The sequence below is a fragment of the Plectropomus leopardus genome, chromosome 24 (assembly GCF_008729295.1).
Source record: "Plectropomus leopardus isolate mb chromosome 24, YSFRI_Pleo_2.0, whole genome shotgun sequence".
NCBI classification, from domain to species: domain Eukaryota; kingdom Metazoa; phylum Chordata; class Actinopteri; order Perciformes; family Serranidae; genus Plectropomus; species Plectropomus leopardus.
Genome location: NC_056486.1, coordinates 14,711,280 through 14,729,418, shown reverse-complemented (window position 1 = coordinate 14,729,418; position 18,139 = coordinate 14,711,280). Strand labels below are relative to the sequence as shown.

General features: G+C 39.0%; 1 protein-coding gene across 1 annotated transcript in view; it reads left to right on the top strand.

The window, feature by feature from the left end:
- The first annotated feature begins 139 nt into the window (after positions 1-139).
- nid2a (nidogen 2a (osteonidogen)) overlaps positions 140-18,139 on the top strand; it is a 56,103-nt gene continuing 38,103 nt past the window's right edge. Inside the window, 7 exon segments of the mRNA XM_042513308.1 lie at positions 140-223; positions 1,283-1,401; positions 2,977-3,209; positions 3,533-3,744; positions 6,356-6,779; positions 9,983-10,168; positions 10,429-10,545. Of these exon segments, the coding sequence (XP_042369242.1) occupies positions 6,573-6,779; positions 9,983-10,168; positions 10,429-10,545 (510 nt within the window). The 5' untranslated portion in view covers positions 140-223; positions 1,283-1,401; positions 2,977-3,209; positions 3,533-3,744; positions 6,356-6,572.

Genomic DNA, 18,139 nt, shown 5'->3' with positions numbered 1-18,139 from the left:
CCCCCCCCTTCTCCTTTCATCTCTTCCTCTCCTTTTCCTTCCTCCCTTTCTTTCCCTTTAATTTCTTTCTTTTCTTTGCCTCTCCCTTTCTTTTCCTCTCTTCCTTTCTTCTCTTTTCTTTACCTTTCAGTTCTTTTCTTTTCCTCTCTGCTCTTCTGTTTTTTTCAGGGTTCCTGCGGATCCTCAAAAAGTCTTAAAAGGCATCAGATTCATTCATCTGAAGGTAAGGTCTTAATCTGTATTAAATTGTCTTAATAATCATCTCTAATCTAAGTCTTAAAAATACTCAGACGTTGGGAAGTAGGATTGTATGAATTGTTGTTTTTCTTATCTCTAAATAATTGGTATCATCTATTTTTTTGTTCAATTATTTGATAAATTCCTTTTCTTAAACTCGCCATGATGGGAATCCGAGCACTAGAATCTCTCATAAAAATTTAGAAAAACAAAATCGCTAAAAAAAACCCAGAAATGCCAGATATTTCCCACATCTGTAGGTGGAACACGTCTTCCATGTGTTTTTCATAAAATGTATAAAGTTTTTTTATGGAGCCAAAACTTTTTTCACTTCACCAAAAAGTCATGTTTCGTGCTACAATAAAAATTTGGGTAAAAATAAAATTGTCCTTCAATTTTGATGATTAGAAAATCGGTTTTACACTTAATTCTGAGAAAGTCTGAATTCACCTTGCATTAATCTGAGGGAACTCTGTCTTTCCTCTCCATTTCTTTTCTTTTAGTTCCTCTCCTCTCGTTTCCTCTCTTGTCCTTTCCTCTGTCCTTTTCTTTTTCTTTCACTTTTACGCTCTTTCCTTTTCTTAACTTTCTTTTCTCTTTCTTTTCTTTCCTGACATTTTTTTCTTTTCTTCCCTTTTTTTTCTATCAAAGTAAAGGAGCAGTTGTTTCTTTTATTAAAGATTAAAGCACAATTACAACGCATTATATCCTCTAATGATGAAGAGATGCAGTTTGACTTTTCAAAAAGCTGTCCCAGATAATTGTCTCAATGTATCCAATTTAAACAAAAATCTCTGCTAAAAATCTAGAGGATGATGATGATGGGAAATACTATGGCAGACACCTTAAGGAGGTATCCTCACTGTCTGTCTGTGATCTTTATTTAGAAGCAATTAAATTATTGATTGAGGTCTTAATCCACAAATCCTGTGGTCAGCTCTGCTGGTAAACAGCCTTTGTGGGGGGCTCAGCATCTGCTAAAGTGCTGACAAGTGCTGCATGTATTGTTAGTCTCACTCTCTCTGTCTCTCTCTCTCACACACAGAGAGAGTCCCACAATGAGGATTCATTTCTCACATCACTCTTTCATATCAACACAATCCGCTGGAGTGTGGAGTCTGCTAATGGTCCCTGTCTGAATCATTGATGAGTTCATTGATTTTGGTGAATATCTGATGTCACAAATGAAGCCGGTCAGTCAGCAGTCTGTAATTACACACTGAAAAACAGGAAAACATTAGCAGAGAGAAGAAAAAAAACATAATCGAATTAGATGGCAGTGATTAAACTTTGCAAATGAGCGTGAGTGAAATGTGATCAATTGTGCGTTTTATACGCCGTGGTTTGTTGAGAACGCTGTGATCCAAATTGAATCGTGATCACATAACATGAGTGTTTTGGCAGAATGTAAAACTGATTATGATCATTTAAAAATGGTAGAATTATCACTGTTATAATAACAGTACATTTTTTATTAACACGTACAGAGTAAGACATACATAATAGTTTTCACAGACTAAATGTTGGCTTATAATCTCAGTGTGGCCTCTGCCTCCATCTAGAGGCTGTTCTGGGTAATTACAAGCATCAACACTAGAATCAGTTCCAGCTTGTTTAGAAACATGTAATAAAATCTATGAATACAATTTTTGTCATTTCCTCTAACACTGTCTGTGCGAAAGCTTATGACGACATTTTAAATCTTGATGACGTATACAGTGGAAAATACTCTGACCCCTGCAGGTTTTGCACATTTTTGTATTTTGTTCATTTAATTGAGAATGGATTACATTTACTGTTTGGGAGGGGCAATTGAGTCTATATGCAGTAACTCAAAACAAATATTTTGTTGTTGCTTTTTGTTGGTTTTAATGATTTTTTTTTTCTTCATTTTTAAAAAACAGAAAGCTCTTTACACTTACACATTGTATGGACCTTTTGCTCCAAATAGGCCTTTCTCTCAGCAGACATTTTGACTTGTCATATCAGGACAAGCTGTTACTTAAACAAACTAAATATGCAGATGTATTTATTGTTATTTTATTTTACTAACTTGTGTTTTCTTTTTCTTATTGTATCGTATTTTATTTCTTTCTTTATTTTTATAGTTTTCAGCAATGACCCAGAATGAAAATCTGTTGAACTAAGCAGAATTTTTTTTTTTTTTTGGTTAATGTAGTTGACAGTCCTCATTTGTTGTTGTTTTTTTATTTAATCTGTGGAAATCTACGGAGGAATGACTGGAATTTTCAGAGTTCAGATTGTGTCTGGTGTTATAGGTGTTACTAATGATCATAACAATGGCTCTTTTCTGTAAGTCTTCCAGTGAGCGTGACAGTGAGCCAGCATGCACCTGAAATCAAAACCTGAAATCAAAGCAGATAAATATAATTCAGCCATCATTAATGTAATTATTTACAACTGTGCTGTTTTACTGTGGCATGTCAAAATGTCTTCAGTGAAAATGCCCCGGTATTGTACATGCTGGCTCACTGGAGTAGCTCACGGGGGAACTAAGCCTTTGTTGATATTAGCAGTTTCTGAGGTAAAAGGTCCATTATCCTAGAGATCTGTCTCGAACTTGACTGATGTCCACTTGTGTCAGTTGACTGGACAGGATTAAGAGCAGCACACCTTTGTCGACCATGTTAGGTCCCACCATCATGCCTGCATTAAATTGTTTCAAAACATAGATCTGGGTGAGAGTTAAAGCACATTTTTATCCATTTTTGTTCACAGGAGTACATCACTGTTACATGGAAGACAAACCCAGTCAGGGAGGTGACTGAGAACCTAAAGGCCACCGTAACAGAGCGTCAAAGGGACAACCTGCCAGAGGGACAGCCATGTCAAAAGTACACCATATATCCTTTGTTAGAGTGACCAGACTGGAGCCTCGCCTGAGAAAAAGGCAGTAGTGGAATGTAACTAAGTACATTTACTCAACTACTGTGCTTAAGGATCAATTTCAGGTATTTGTACTTTACTTGAGTATTTTCTTTTCATGCCACTTTATACTTTTACTTTACTACATTTCAGAGGTAAATATTGCACTTTTTACTTCACCACATTAATCTGACAGCTTCAATTACTTTACAGGTGAAGATTTTTGCATAAAAAATGCAATGAGAAGAGTGTATAGATATGATGTTTTGTCATTAATTAAACTACCCAGCAGCTGTATACAAGTACAGCAAAAATGACTAATTATCAGTTAGCTGATTGAAAGAAAATTAATTGGCAACTATTCTGATAACCATTTAATTATTTGTTAAATTTGTATTTATTTTTGTAGAAATGATAACACACCTGAGTTAACAGGCACTTAAAGGACTCGGGGATTATCAAGAAAATGATTCTCTGGACTCATGAGGCAAGAATTTGAACCCCCAGAATTACATGAGATGAAACCCAGATGCTGCTCATCACCTGCTGTGGCTCTTTGAATGGTCCAGCCAAAGCCCAGACCTGAACCACATCTGAAGATGAAACTGAGATTGACCCAAGGTGAGTCCCAATTCTTTAGTCAATGAGAGATTTTTGACTTGTGACATGCAAAAAAATCAAAACTGTCTCTTGCTTTGTCGTTGTGTGTAGAATCAGTTAAATGAGATCACTGAGTGATGTGATTTAATGCTCATGTACTGTATTTATCTGGGCTTTTTGCCCTCAGTCTGGTCTGCAGCAGGTCAAACACATGCTCAGCTGAACTGACGCCATGACTGACGTGGCCCCTCAAACACATTCCACTTGGGTTATCCTGTCTGTGTGTTTAAGATAATTAGCTTTCTGCTTTGTCCTGAAATGTGTGATTGTTAATTGTTTTCCTCTGTAAACAGTATGAAAGCCTTTCTGTGCTGCAGCATCAGCCCTGCTTGGATCTCTCTCTGCCCGCACCTTCATGCTTTGTCAGCACCAGGCAGTTGTTTTATATCCTCTTGGATCATATTCTTCATTTCTGCTGGCAATCTATCTCCCCAATATTGTAAACCTAATTTTCCATAATCTAATTTACTATTGTCTGTTCCGTACACACAACCTCTTGTGTGTCTGCTCATCCGAGGAGAGAGGGATCCCTCCTCTGTTGTTTCTTTTTTCAGGTTTTCGTCCATTCTTCCAGTCCAAAACCCAGAAATACATATCAGAGAAAAGCAGCAAATCCTCACATATAAGAAGCTGGAAGCAGCGAATGGTGGTCTTTTGGCTTGAAAAATGTCAAATTATTATTGGGTTGCCATTTTTTCTATATCTGTCACCTTTCAGCTATAGATTCTAATTCAATTTGCTCTAGTACATCGTGTTGACTGTGTGCTGCTGTATGCTGCCATATTCTGTTGCAGACACTAGGTGGCACACAAGGTTTAGTGTTTTAAGGTAGAATCTTATGCTTTCCAGTAAAATCATAAAGATTATATTACATAGGCAAAACTATTTTATATGAATTGTGTGACAATTGATAGAAGTGTATTCAAAAGAAAAAACTTGAAAATTTGGGAAAGCTGGAAATGCACAAAATAATAGGTCAGTGATGCATGATTTATTCAAATCTGGCCTGCGATAGGATGCAGAGTGGCCCTCCAACTGTTTCTGAATTCACCATGAAAATAAATCCATTCACATTTGGATTTTAAATTACTTTGAATGTAAAAAAGGTATAAGAGTGTAGAAAAAATGTGAAAATAGAGCTCATTTATAAAATGAAAAAAATAATTATTCATATATTGAATATCACTGTTTGTTTATTAACAGGCCCGTGGCCCCTTTTATTTTGCTCAAATGGCCCCTGGACAAAGCAAGTTGAGTAACCCTGTAATAGGTGCTAGTAATAATAAAAAATACTTTTTGCCTCCTTAAAGGAGCTCTTTATGATATTCAGAGCATTCATTACAATGGAGTTGCTTGCTGGGTGCATACCCAAAAAAGTTTCTAGCTTTCAGGTTTACATCTGCAGTATGCGGCCCACTGAATATGCAAAGTAGTGTTTCTGCCGCTGGCCCCGTCCTCAAGTTCCTGCTTGGCCCATTGAGTGCCCCAGAGAAGCTGACATCACCCTGGTTCCCTTCTCAAAAAGCTTGTGGGATTTTTCCATTGGATTTTGGATTATTGCAGAAAACAAGCTCTGTGGTAAACAAATATTTGTGATATTTCCACGTTTTCAGCAAGAGAATTCTCACAAATCAACAACTTTTTCAGCATCTTTGACGCCCAAATGCAATCGCCAGAAGTAAAAAGATATTGTTAGGCTAAAATGAACCACGTAACCATTTGTTAGCAACCCACTTTTTTAAAACGCATAAAAGCTTTTAAATACAAAGTGGGGTATTAACTGCATATTTTAGGTTGTAGAACTAAACGTGAAAGTCCCCTCAGCTTGTGTTAACCTCAGATCTTAAGGCTTCTAACCAAAAAGCCATTAAAGAAAAAATAATTTAACTTGAAGGCGAGAGAAGTGGAAATGCTGAAATACTAACAGATTTCAGTGTTTTAGGACTCATTACTGTGGTTTTCTAGGTTTCACATTGAGATGACGTCACTGATTTTTAAATTGTTTTTTTCTCGACTCAAGGAAAGTTATCAAATATTAAACCTCCATGGATCAAAATTTCAGAGTCATACCTGACCATGTTTGCAGTTGGAGGTGTCCTGTCAACAGTATTAAAGACTTTTTTTTTTTTACAGCCTGGCTGCTAGCCGCTGTCTTGTCCACCACCCTGATGAGAGCCATGTGCAGACAGCCTCTGAATTATTATTAATACACTGAATATTGCACAGAGCTTTTTTCAATTTAAAACCATATTTCTGATACTTTTTTGCTGCAGATGTAAATCTTTAGGGATAATAATATAGTCAGTGTAATACAGTATATATATGTATGTATATATATATATATATACACAGTATAATGTGTTTTAGTAAAAATATACATCCCTTGGTATTTCCACTTACACTTCTATCTTGATAAATGTCTTTTACTGACATTCCCCCGTGTGTGTGTGTGTGTGTTTGTGTGTGTTAGTATGTAAAAATTACACAATGTCTCTTTTTCATTGTTGTGAAACAGATAGAGTTACATCCGGATTAAAAACGCTCTATTTGTCTTTTCCCTAATACGAGCCAGATGTTACCTCCAGCACCGGGGCCCGCTGTCACTCAACCCGCCTGCGACCAATCAGAGCAGGCCCTGACTCCTCCCTCCCTCCCTGCGGAGTATCAGAGGCTCGGCGGAGAGGAGGAGAGTTCTCCTTCTTTCTGCTGCCCTCCCTGAGTCCATCTGTACCTCTCCCCTTGTGCTCCCTCTCATAGTGCAGAGCTGCTGAATCACCCCCAGCTCTACAATGGAGAGAGGGGAAATCCTGGCTGTGTGTCTGCTGTGCTGGAGCTGCAGCGTGTGTGTGGTTACAGCCATCCAGAGGGCTGATATGTTTCCTTATGGCACTCTGAGTGGAGACTTGATTTTGGCAGAGGGCGACGATGAAACCTCCAGAGTGCTGTCCCTGCCCAAACCCTTTTACTTCTACGACTCCCTCTTCTCTCAGCTATATGTAAGTACAACTCAATTAATTCATTTGCATGCTTGTTATTGACGTTTAATCACCGCGCAGCTGTCTGGCTGCTAAAGCGTGAAATGTTTCTCTAAAGTTTTGCAGGTGATGTTTGCAGCTGTTGAGTGAGCTCCACAGCAGAGCGGTGGCTATTTTTAATGGGGCCAAATGGAGCGTTTTATTAACGTGTGAGTGGTGGAAATTGCTCTGGCCAAGTCTGTGACGTGACCACAAATTATTTATTGTGAGGTTGTGTTAATATGAACATATCGAGCACGTTTCATTTCGAAGTAAAACGTTTTTTAACATATTCTGTCTTTGCAATCAATTAAAAATCCATCATCAGGTCGAAAGCTGACGGGTAATTAAGTATAAACAGTGCTTGCAATAACTAACATCTTTATTACTGTAACTGCAGAGGTGGAAAATCAGATTATTTACTCAAGTAAAAGTAGCAATACTTCACTATAAGATTTCTCCATCTAAAGAAAGCCTGCTGCATTCAAAGTTAAGTAAGGGACTGTGCTTTATTTATCAGGGTAGGGTTGTGTCTGGGGTGGGACCTTTTTTTTTGTTTGTTTGTTTTTGAATATCGTGACCCACCTCAAAGCTACAATTAGATTTATTTTTTGAAACTTTAAACGAGACTTGTGAAACAAAGTCATTTTAATGAAATATCACTATTTTGAGGATATATTTGGTTATGTTTCCTGTCCATTGCACATTATGTGTGGAAATTTGAAAATCTATCAAAAGTTTGTGCTTTTACAGCTTCTTGCAATGACAAATTATGCAATTTTAAGTATTTTTTAAAAAAAACAAAACATGCCTTTCAAGCCTGGCAGCAAGTTTTGGAGTTCAGAGGTTATTTAAAATGAATTTTAACAAAATACAACATATTAAGTTACATGTCCCTCCCATAAGCCAAAATCACAAACAATTAAAAATCACTCAACAAAGGTCAAAGTCAAGTGGTAATTAAGTGTAAACTGTGCTTGTAATAACTTTAAGTGGAAATACTGTAACCCCAGCTGTTGAATATAAGCTTATTTACTCAAGTAAAAGTGGCAATACTTCACAATAAAATTTCTCCATGATGAGAAAAGTCAGCAGTATTCAAAGTTAAGTTAGGGACTGTTCATTATCTATCATAGGACGGGGGTGGCTGGGGTGTGACTTTCCTTATCTTGACCATTGAGCTACAATTTTTTTTCCTTGAGCCTCCCTGAGTGACTGGGTGAAAAATGTACGACCCTTCCCTTATTTGGGATGGGTCGTACATTTTTTTTTGAGATGTGTTGAATGACGTAATTTTGATGAAATATCACTATTTGAAGCTTAGATTTAATAATGTTTTCTGGCTTAAGCGCTTACTGCACAGAATGTGTAGAAGTGTAAGATATTTTATGCCCTTGCAGTTTCGTGCTATGTTAAATGATGGAATTTGAGCAATTTTAAAAAACAAAACATGCAGTTTAAGCCTGTCAGCAGGTTTTGGGGTTCAGAGGTTATTTAACATTAATAAAAAATACAACATATTAAAGTCCCTCCCTAGTGCTTAAAAAAGTACACAAAAAGTAAAACAAAAGTACACAACATACCTACCCTGTTTTACACTACCCCCTATCCTCCCATAAATAGCAAACAGTCCCTAAAATACTACAAGTATCAAATGTACAAGTACTCATTACGCAGAATGTCCCCCAGCCAGTGTATATATTACTATATAATTTGGCTGTAATAGAAAGTAACTTTACCTACGTACTGTACTTTAATACAATTTTAAGGTACTTTTATTCCATTTTAAGCTGCTTTGTACTTCTACTCCTCTAAAGTAACTACATGGTAACTTTCCACATTCACATTCCAAATGCAGTGTATAATCAGCCAAAAAGGTATGACATAAAATTATAGATGAAGCTACCCAACAGTATGTAAAGTAGTAACAATTAGCCCCACCTCTACCAGCTGCAACTTGAAATTAATGAACACATAATTGCAGTTATAAATATATATATATATTCTTAATTGTGACATTCTGCATATTGAGTACTGAAGCTTATGATATTTTCATTTGAACAATGATATCATGCAACATAATGGAAATCCTCACCAGGTACCTCAAAATTTTACTCAGAGGGGAACCATGGCCATTTTCAAAATGCATACATGTTATTTCTGTGGTCTGTTATCGTAAAAACATAAACAGAGCTCTTCTAAGCGTCCTCAAACTGAATTGTATTATGTCATAGGATATAAAGCCTGGAGCTGCTCTATTGACGATGAATGATGATAGATGTTGTAAATGACACTGAGAGCACCCAGGGAACGTTCTTTTGATTTATACAGGTAGATGCTGAGCCTACCTGACTTTAAGCCTGCTGCACCTCCAAAGGTGCCTGTTCGGTTGGCTGCAGGGTCATCAGCCGGGGGCCACCATTCACCGATGTTCCTAAATATCAGGATGCATTTTCTGTTTCTGAACTGAGAAGACGACAACAGCGAAAAACCCATTTGGGTATTAGAAAATATAACAACGGTCCACTAATCAGTCTCCCATTAATTGTATATGGAGCAGCTACAGACTTTATACCTGATGACACAAGTTTGAGACTTACTTCTCTGGATTCTGGCTTCAAAAGAGAGTCGTTCATGTTCACAGATAGTGTTCAAACCTTCCTATGACATGGAAATAACACATTGTAATTCTTAATTTAGGTGATGTCCCCCTATAAGTACAGTGCTTGAGTAAATGTATTTGTTGCATTCCCCCCGTAGATATAAACTGCTGCGTTTTGCTTTGCATGTCACTTATTGTACATCAGAATGTGTCATGCCTGATTACACAGCATAATATATCAAGAGCAAAGCCGCAAAGTGTTGTATGTGGGACACATAATCAGGGACCAGGCTCAGGATTCCTTGAAAGAGCCCCAGCGGTCTTGGAGGATGTTTCAGTGGTTTATGAAGGGGATCTAGGGGTTCATTATGTGGTTCCTGGGGTGCATGAGGGGTTCCAGTGGTTTATGAGGGGATAGGGGTTCATTAGGAGGTTCTATGGGTTCAGGTTGGTATTCCAGATATTTCTTAGAGGATTTGGGTTTTTTATGACAGGTTTTGAAGTGTTCAGGGGTCTGCAGGTTTGGTAGTGATAATTAAACTGATGGTGCTCATCATTAATTGATGAATCTTTCTTTCTCTAGGTGGCCACCAATGGTATCATATCAGCCCAGGACCTGCCGATGGAGAAGCAGTACGTCGATGACAATTTCCCCACAGATTTCCCCGTGGTGGCTCCATTTTTGGCTGACATCGACACCAGCAACGGGCGAGGGCAGATTTATTACCGGGTGACCGAGACACCAAGTGTACTCAACAGAGTGGCCCAGGTCTGTTGGTCCAAAAAAATCAAGTAAAATGAATTAAAACTGTGTGATTGTCAATTGACTACACACTTTGTTTGTCTTGAAACAAGGTTTGCATGAGATGAATACGACTTGAGCTGTACTTAACTCTAGATCCTGATTCTTTCCTTTTTTCAGTTCTTCATTCGTTCATGTACGCTCCATCTTTCCTTTTTTTCCCTTCTTTTCTCCTTATTAACCTCCATCATTCATTCATTCATTCATTCATTCATCTGCTCACCCAGGAAGTACATCGAGGGTTCCCAGGTGCAACATTCACACCCACACATGCTGTGGTTGCAACGTGGGAGAACGTGGCGGCATATGAAGACCACACTCCAAACAGTGCACCTTCTAACAAGGTAAGGTGGATGGAAAGTCTCACGGCTCTAATCCTCCCTGTGTGTCCGAGTATTGATTTATGACTGAGTGCATTTGATCATCATGTAGCCCACAAGAAAGTCCTTGTGTGAGACACAATCCCAAATTCCTGGAAGATGTGCATCACTTGTAATCAGCCTTGGGTGGGGGGCCTATTTGTAATTCCCCTTACCCTCCTAATCTGCCTCTTAACCTTTTCAAGGGGTCAGAGGTCATCTTTAAGGGTCATCAAAGTGCCCCCCTCCCGACTCGTTATCCCCTCCTCCAATTCACACACAGGTAGACTCAAACATGCCTTAACATTAATGCTCACATGCTCTGTTGGACTTTACTTCCCTCCCTGTTTGTCAGCCAGCTATTAACATGGTTTACCATTACTCCTCTTCAGCAACTCGAATTCACCTCAGTGATTTTCCCTCTCTTATATATTTTCATTCGTTTTAGCACAAAACTATATTTTCTTCACGTTTGCTATGTCTCCATCTTCATACAGCAACTGTTTAGTGACCAAATCAATGTTTTGAAGTCCTGACATGCACCTGTCCCTTTCACTTTACACAGTATCTTTGCTTCACATATCTCCCTCCACACGCCACCGTCAGCTTTCCCACGCCTCTCTGGGGAGGCACACCTCATAGTTTAAACACTCCCGGTGTTGGGTAACCCTGAAAGTTACACATCCGCAATTTTTGCTGAATTTCTTGGGGATTGTCCTGGAAATTAGTATGTAATTTTGCACTAATTATAGGGAAATTGAGAATTTCCTTGAAAGCAAAGCGTATTTGTTTAAACCAAAGTAAATATTAGGGGTCTGAATCACCAGAGGCTCCACGATTCGATATTTTCACAATATTTTATTTACAAAACAATTACACTGCAATTTAAACTCTTTGATATGCTGGGTATTGTGATAATACATATTGCAGCATATTGCAATTTCTTACCTTTTTTTCAACTGTAAATTATGTCCTCAATGGTAAATGTTATCTAGATAAGACGTTTTAAAGTTTCTCACTTCAACAATTTTAATGCAGCAAAATGCATTCATTGCATTCATTGGTCTGAAAAAGGCATTAATTTTATTATTCTAGTAGGCCACCAAAAATCGTTAGTATATATTTGTGATATTATGCGGTATAGATTTTTTTCCCTACTGCTAGTAAAAATCTGCTCATTATTCACATGTATATATATTTACTCCTAACATGTATTAAGTTGTTTGCTTGCATGTAGACAAACGTCACATTTTTGCATGTTCAGCTGACCTACTGTGCACTGACTAAAGGACTCCTGAGGTGATGCTATCAATTCATTTAAAAATTGAAGGGCTACTCCAGCAATTTTGTGTGTCACTTCCATTAAGTGCAGTACGTCCAAAGATACAGATTTTTAAAAAAATGTCAAAGTTTAAGCAACAGAAACTGAGATATGCTGATTTTAATGAAGTCTCAAGTTTCATAAACATTATAGCCTACATTTCCCATAATGCCATTCCATAAAAAGTGTGTAACTTTGCGCTTACATTTTGTAATGCAGACTTCACCAAATAAGCTGAGTTAACCCCGATGACATCATTATGACGTCATCAGGGTTATTTTTTTCAAACTCTGCAGAAAACATGCAACTGTCTTCACAGGCTGATTAAACAGTAAACTGAACTACAATTGCAGGAATGCCCCTTTTATTTGGACAAACACTTTTTATGTTAACTTTATGATAAATGCCAAATGTTATGATTCTTTATGGAAAAATTCCAAAGAAATTATGGACTCTTTAAAGGAAATTGTCACCTAGAGGAGCACTGGAGGCTTTGTTTAAGTTAATCTCTGGGAAAGACTCCAAGCAAAGCCCGGCCTACTGAACTTATCGATCAAACAAACACGGCTTTGTTGTTCCTGGTTTGTAGCATGTGGGATGAAGGGATGAAGGGAGTGGCAGATTTAAGGAAAAACCCCAGGAGATCCCTCTGTGTCTTTCGTTCCTCATCTGTTTGTCCTTTTTCTTTGCTCTCATGGTCTGGTTTCTTTTATGCATCTTGCTTTCTTCCTGATTGATCAAAAGCTAAATGTTTTAATAGTCTTGCGTGGATACGCCGCATTACACCACGTACACCACTTCTCAATACCTCAGGCTCCTTGTGATCGCATTGCTGCCAAATGGACAACTGAGTGATTGCATCTTGTTTGAGGTCCACATATTGGAATAAAGTCGCCATCCAGTGTTGACCAAATACTGATTAGCGTCTGATGTCCACCAACATGTTCAGTGTAAAGAAAGAATCTGTGTTGATGTTTAAAGGGTCTTGTCAGATCGCAGCAGTCTGGGATTTGCTTCAGTGGGTCTCTCTTTGGACTGATAGCATCTTCCTTTGAAGTGATTAGCCAGAGGTGCTGGGTGGGGTGCGTTGGGGGTAGAGTGGTATGTGTGTGAGAACTGATTAACCTGAGGTGTGTGTTTGTCGGTATGTGTATTCGGGGTGATGGGGGTGGGGGCAGACCGTGTGGTGTTTGGGGGTCGGATATGGAAATGAGAGGAGCAGTGAGGGAAGAAAAACAAGAAAATAGAGGAGAGAAAAAGAGTGAGAGTGAGAGGGCTGTGTTTTCTATGAAATTAGTCTTAAAGAGGCTATTATCATAATTGGAAAGTAATTGAGTCACTTAAAACCTCTAACACACACTCTGTTGTGTTGACTGCAGAGTAACCCAATTTGCTAATGACCAGAGCCATTTACACGAGAATCTGGCCTTCTGAATGTGGATGTTTTAGGAGGTGTTAACCAGGCTTTACTTTGAGCAGAGTTTTGCTAATCCTTCCTCACACGAGGACACCTGCCATGTTCCTGGATGTTGTTAAACTCTCACGGCCATGAAAGTCATTATTCTCAGCAGCGGAAATCAATTTCACAGCTGCAGAATGCTACGTAACCCACAAAAAGTTAAGTCAGTGTGAATATCAAAGAGTTTGACTTTATACACGGTTCTCTGCATGTCATGGGATTTCACAATCACATTTTCCAGGCCTGGAAAAGTCATGGATTTAGTAAAAATCATTGAAAGTTTGGAAAAAATCATGGAATTTTGTTATGTGCAATGAAATTGTTAGGAATTTTGATAGGAATCTTCCGTGGAAAAACCTCCACATAATGTATAACATAACAGAAAATGTATTTTCTGTAGCTGTCAACAGAACATACAGTAGCTCTAATACGCATGAATGTGTGACTTTTTTTGTCTACCATCACATATATTGCTTTATTTTCTCCACGCATTTCTCCATGCCAGTTAGCTGAAATCATGTGTGAATTAGTTTGAATCTGATATGTATAAAAAAATGCCCAGCAAGTGGGGCAAGATTTTTAACATTTTTAGTAGGGGTCCTTGAAAAGTCATGGAAAACTTGTCCATAAAAATGTGTGGGAACCCTGTTCATATGTCGTTGATACTATCATAAGATTGTGCATGTTTACCAACCAACGGTTGTTTCGACGAGAACATTCTAGTGGCAAATTCATTGGTCCATTAAAGTAAAAGAATTGGTAACAGCCTTATTCGCTTTCTTGCTGACATTCAAGCCCTGACAAACTAAGCTCACAGGTAATGGTCGGTCAGTGTTGGTCACCACCTGTCGCACTGGTTTCTGTTGTGTATCCCACATTGCTGGCATTTGTCAGCCCTTGGTGGTTGTATTTTGGCTGATTCAGCATGTTGAGTCAGTGGCAGAGCCCATCAGTGAGAAAAGGTAGGAGTGTGTGAGACTGAAAGTAATGTTTTATATGAAGCAAGATTAGTTTAGTAGTTTTTAGCCATTGAGCTCTTTAGCAGAAATGATTCATAATGGTTTGTGTCATAGTTTGCGAGTGCATGGTAAATATCAATTGTTCTGTTTACGTCAGGGTGTGTTGTTAATATGATAACCAGCTAACTAGCATCTAGGATCTGTCCTGGTCCATACCAGCAGATGGCAGTCATCTGTATTCATCATTCCAAAAAGGAAGCCGGAAAACTGTCTTCTAGTTAGTCAGTTACAGCACATTAACGACACCTTCCAATGTAGAAAGAACAGAACGCATTTACTGCGCGGCAGTGAACAAAAACACAAACCACCAGGAAACATTATTGCTAAAGAAAAACAATTATACCTCATATAACAACTTTGTTTCTATCTTGCTTCCTCTCGACTTTAGCTCTTTGTTTACTTTCCTAACTTTGGTTTCTCTTCTCGTGCACTGAGCTGAACTGCCAATCAGAGTGATTTCATTCACTGACGGGCTCTGATGCAGATTCAGCGTGCTGAGTCGGCTGAAAAACAGCCAACCAGGGATGATAAGGGCCATTTGTGCGGGACAGACTGCAAAGACCAGGGCGACAGACACTCACAGACAGCACACTCACCGACACTGGCAGACAGTCTCAGCTTTGTTAGTCAGGGCCTTAAACTCGATGCGGGGGCCAAAAGGCCGTTCCCACTTACACCTTGTCCCAACTGAACGTGAGCGAGCGTTAGTGACTAAATCTGTTTGATGACATTATTTACTATTGGACTGTCCAAACTGCCCGTGAGGGATGTGATGCATGTTTTCGAGCATCACATTTATTTGGCGCCCCATCTCTATTTTATTCCCGGTGTGCTGACAGCACCGCATTGCACGAGGAACAGTTGTTTGACAGCGTTAAAAATAAGGATATTGGACCCGTGTGTCTTCATTTCCGTGAGGAAGCTTTGACCTTAATTTATCATTTCCATAAGGGGTGTGTTACTTTTTTGCAGAGAGGGACTTTTTTTTTCACTTTAATCATTTGCATTGAAGACATAACTTTCTACAATCATATTGCCAATACAGCTGGTCTGATGAAGTGCAACAACTAATTCTCTAATTCAATTGGACTTGAGGGAGATCGCGGGGAGCTGAATGTTTCTGTATTGTGTGAGATGCTAGCAAGCAAGCTTGTATGACAAAGTGGAGGCAGCGTTATGATATGGTTTATGATATAAGTTCTCATCCATCTTTTTAGTGGTTATGTCTCTGAGACCACAGCCGATAGGTGAGTGGTTTGTTTACATGACATGTAGGAGTTCCATTTTGTTGGATGCAGTTTGGACAGAGAGCGTGCAATATAATGCGATGCGTTGCGATAGTCTGACGCACATATTCAGTTAGGACACAGTATAAGGATACAAGAAGTATATACTATTCCATATCATAAGCACAGCTTGTAATTTGTCATCTTTTGTTATAGAGCATCTTTGATATCATGTAAGGACTACAACAAGCAATTTGTGTTGTATCCTGGTCTTAAAATACAACAATAATATAACCGTTAACTCTTTGAACACGATATAAAAAAGGAAATGGTCCAGTGACAAATTAAAGAATGCTTTGCAATATTCACAATATTGCATGTCTATCGTCATATTCCTGTTCAGCGTCCCTGTTTAGGAGCAGCAATTTGAAGTGGAATGCGATTTTACATTTTACCACAGTAGACCCTTTATTTCTGATTTGCTCTAGTTCTCCCCTTGAGATCTCTTCAAAGACATATGTGCCAAAAAAAGAAAGTGTATGTTGAACAGCACATTACATGTCCGCTGTGTGAAGGTCAGATGAGACTGAAGGAGTGAATAAATGGACTCCTCTGTTGGATTCTTTGCATATTGCGCTTTGCTTCTCCTCCTCTCGCCTCCTCTCTTCTCTGTCTTTCTTCTTCTCTGTAGCACAATAGGAACTATTGTTTCTATTAGTGTTATTTGTTGTTTCTGGGGGCGCCTTGCAGTGACACAGGGGGCATCCCCTGAAATATGTTCATCCTGGTTCAAAGCAGAGTTGTACTGAAATTCAGCTTTCATAATATGTTATTCAGCCTTGGGACAGAGTCTGTCCATCAGCAGACAGTGAGCCTGTCTATACCATATTCCTGTAGCTGTGTAGCTCCATAAAAGCCGTATGAGTGTAACTTGGGCACAAACTTGAGACACAGGATCTGGACGGCTTTACTAATTACTAGCACAGTCATAGTGCTCTGGTTTGTAGCTGCGGGAAAGATGTTCATGTTCTCAAACCTTTCAGGATCTAAGAAAAGCAGCTACGGTTTTACCCACCATGTGCTCTTGAGTTGATCAAAAAGGTTTCAAAAAGCCCTGAAGTTGTACAATTTCCTCCAGCTTAAGAAAAGCAGGGAATCCTTTTGACTGCAGCTGAAGTTATAACAAGAAAGCCACTCAAAAAATCGGAGCAGGGATTTTCATACGACAACAGTGAAATACTGACTGGACTGTTCCTGGCTACAAGCCTGAGCGGTGTGTGTGTGTGTATGTGTGTGTGTGTGCCAGTTCCCACGCTGTAGGCAGTTCTGTTTGTAGCACTCTGGCGAGGCTGGCAACTGGCCTGCAGCTGCTCTCTGTCTCTGTCTGCCTGGTTGCAGCTGTGCTGCGGCCGACGAGCTGAAAACCCGGTAACCAACAAGCAAGTGTAGCACGCTCATCCAGACCTCCCTTTATCTCCGTCTCTCTCTTCCTCGGGATGTTCCAGGCTAACCATCGTGGGATCCAGCTCTAGATAATTACAGTATGATTCGGAACATTTGTTACGGAGTGTAGAGTCACTTATTCGAATCACAGGCAAGATGAGAAGTCAATTAAACTGCCGTAAGTGAGGCAGTGTAGACTAAACTATACAAAGACAGAGTAAACCACACCAATAAATACACAAAGACTAAACATGACCAAATTAAAGAAAATGTGGTGGAACTAAACTGAATGAGACCTAATACATGTTTGCAGCTGCTCTAGACAGGGTTCCTGCATGTCCTTTAAAAGTCTTAAAAGGAATCGATTTTGACTGAGATTTTTGCTGACAGATGGCCACTACAGTGTGACTTTGGCATGTTTTGTTTAGAATTTTGGTATAAATAAATCAAGTGTGTTTAGTTGCTCCTGTCAACTATTTAAATGAACTTCCTGTATATTCAGTTAAGCTGTTAGGTATTTACAAACTCTCAACCCCCCGCCGTGCAGCAGATAAACATAACAGACTGATGATGTTACCACCTAAACATTAGGGGACGACCCTGACAGCAAACATTTGTTTGTCCCGCAGACAATTAATGAGTGTCTGGTCAGTGTGAGGAGTGCGAGGATACCCGTTAAAAAAGGTGTTACAGAATGCCTGTAGGGAGGTCGAGGGGTGTGTGTGTGTGTGTGTGTGTGTGTGTGTGTGTGTGTGTGTGTGTGTGTGTGTGTGTGTGTGTGTGTGTCTGTCATACATTCTGGGCTACACACTGTCTGAAAGTCTTTGATGTGTGTTGGCTGCAATTTGTTGTCTTCCAGCTGTGAGTGTGTAAAACACACCAGGACTACTTTACACACAGACAGACTCAGACACAGCAAATGACCACACAGATAGAGGAGAGATGGAGAAGAGAGAGAAAATTAAAGGAATGGTTTGACATTTTTGGATATAAACTTGTTTGTAATTGTCAAGATGAAAGTTCAAGTTCAGTACTGCTCTCATGTTTGTGCGGTAATAATAAAGCTTAATAACATTAATAGAATAAAATAAATTGATAGAACAATTGTTCA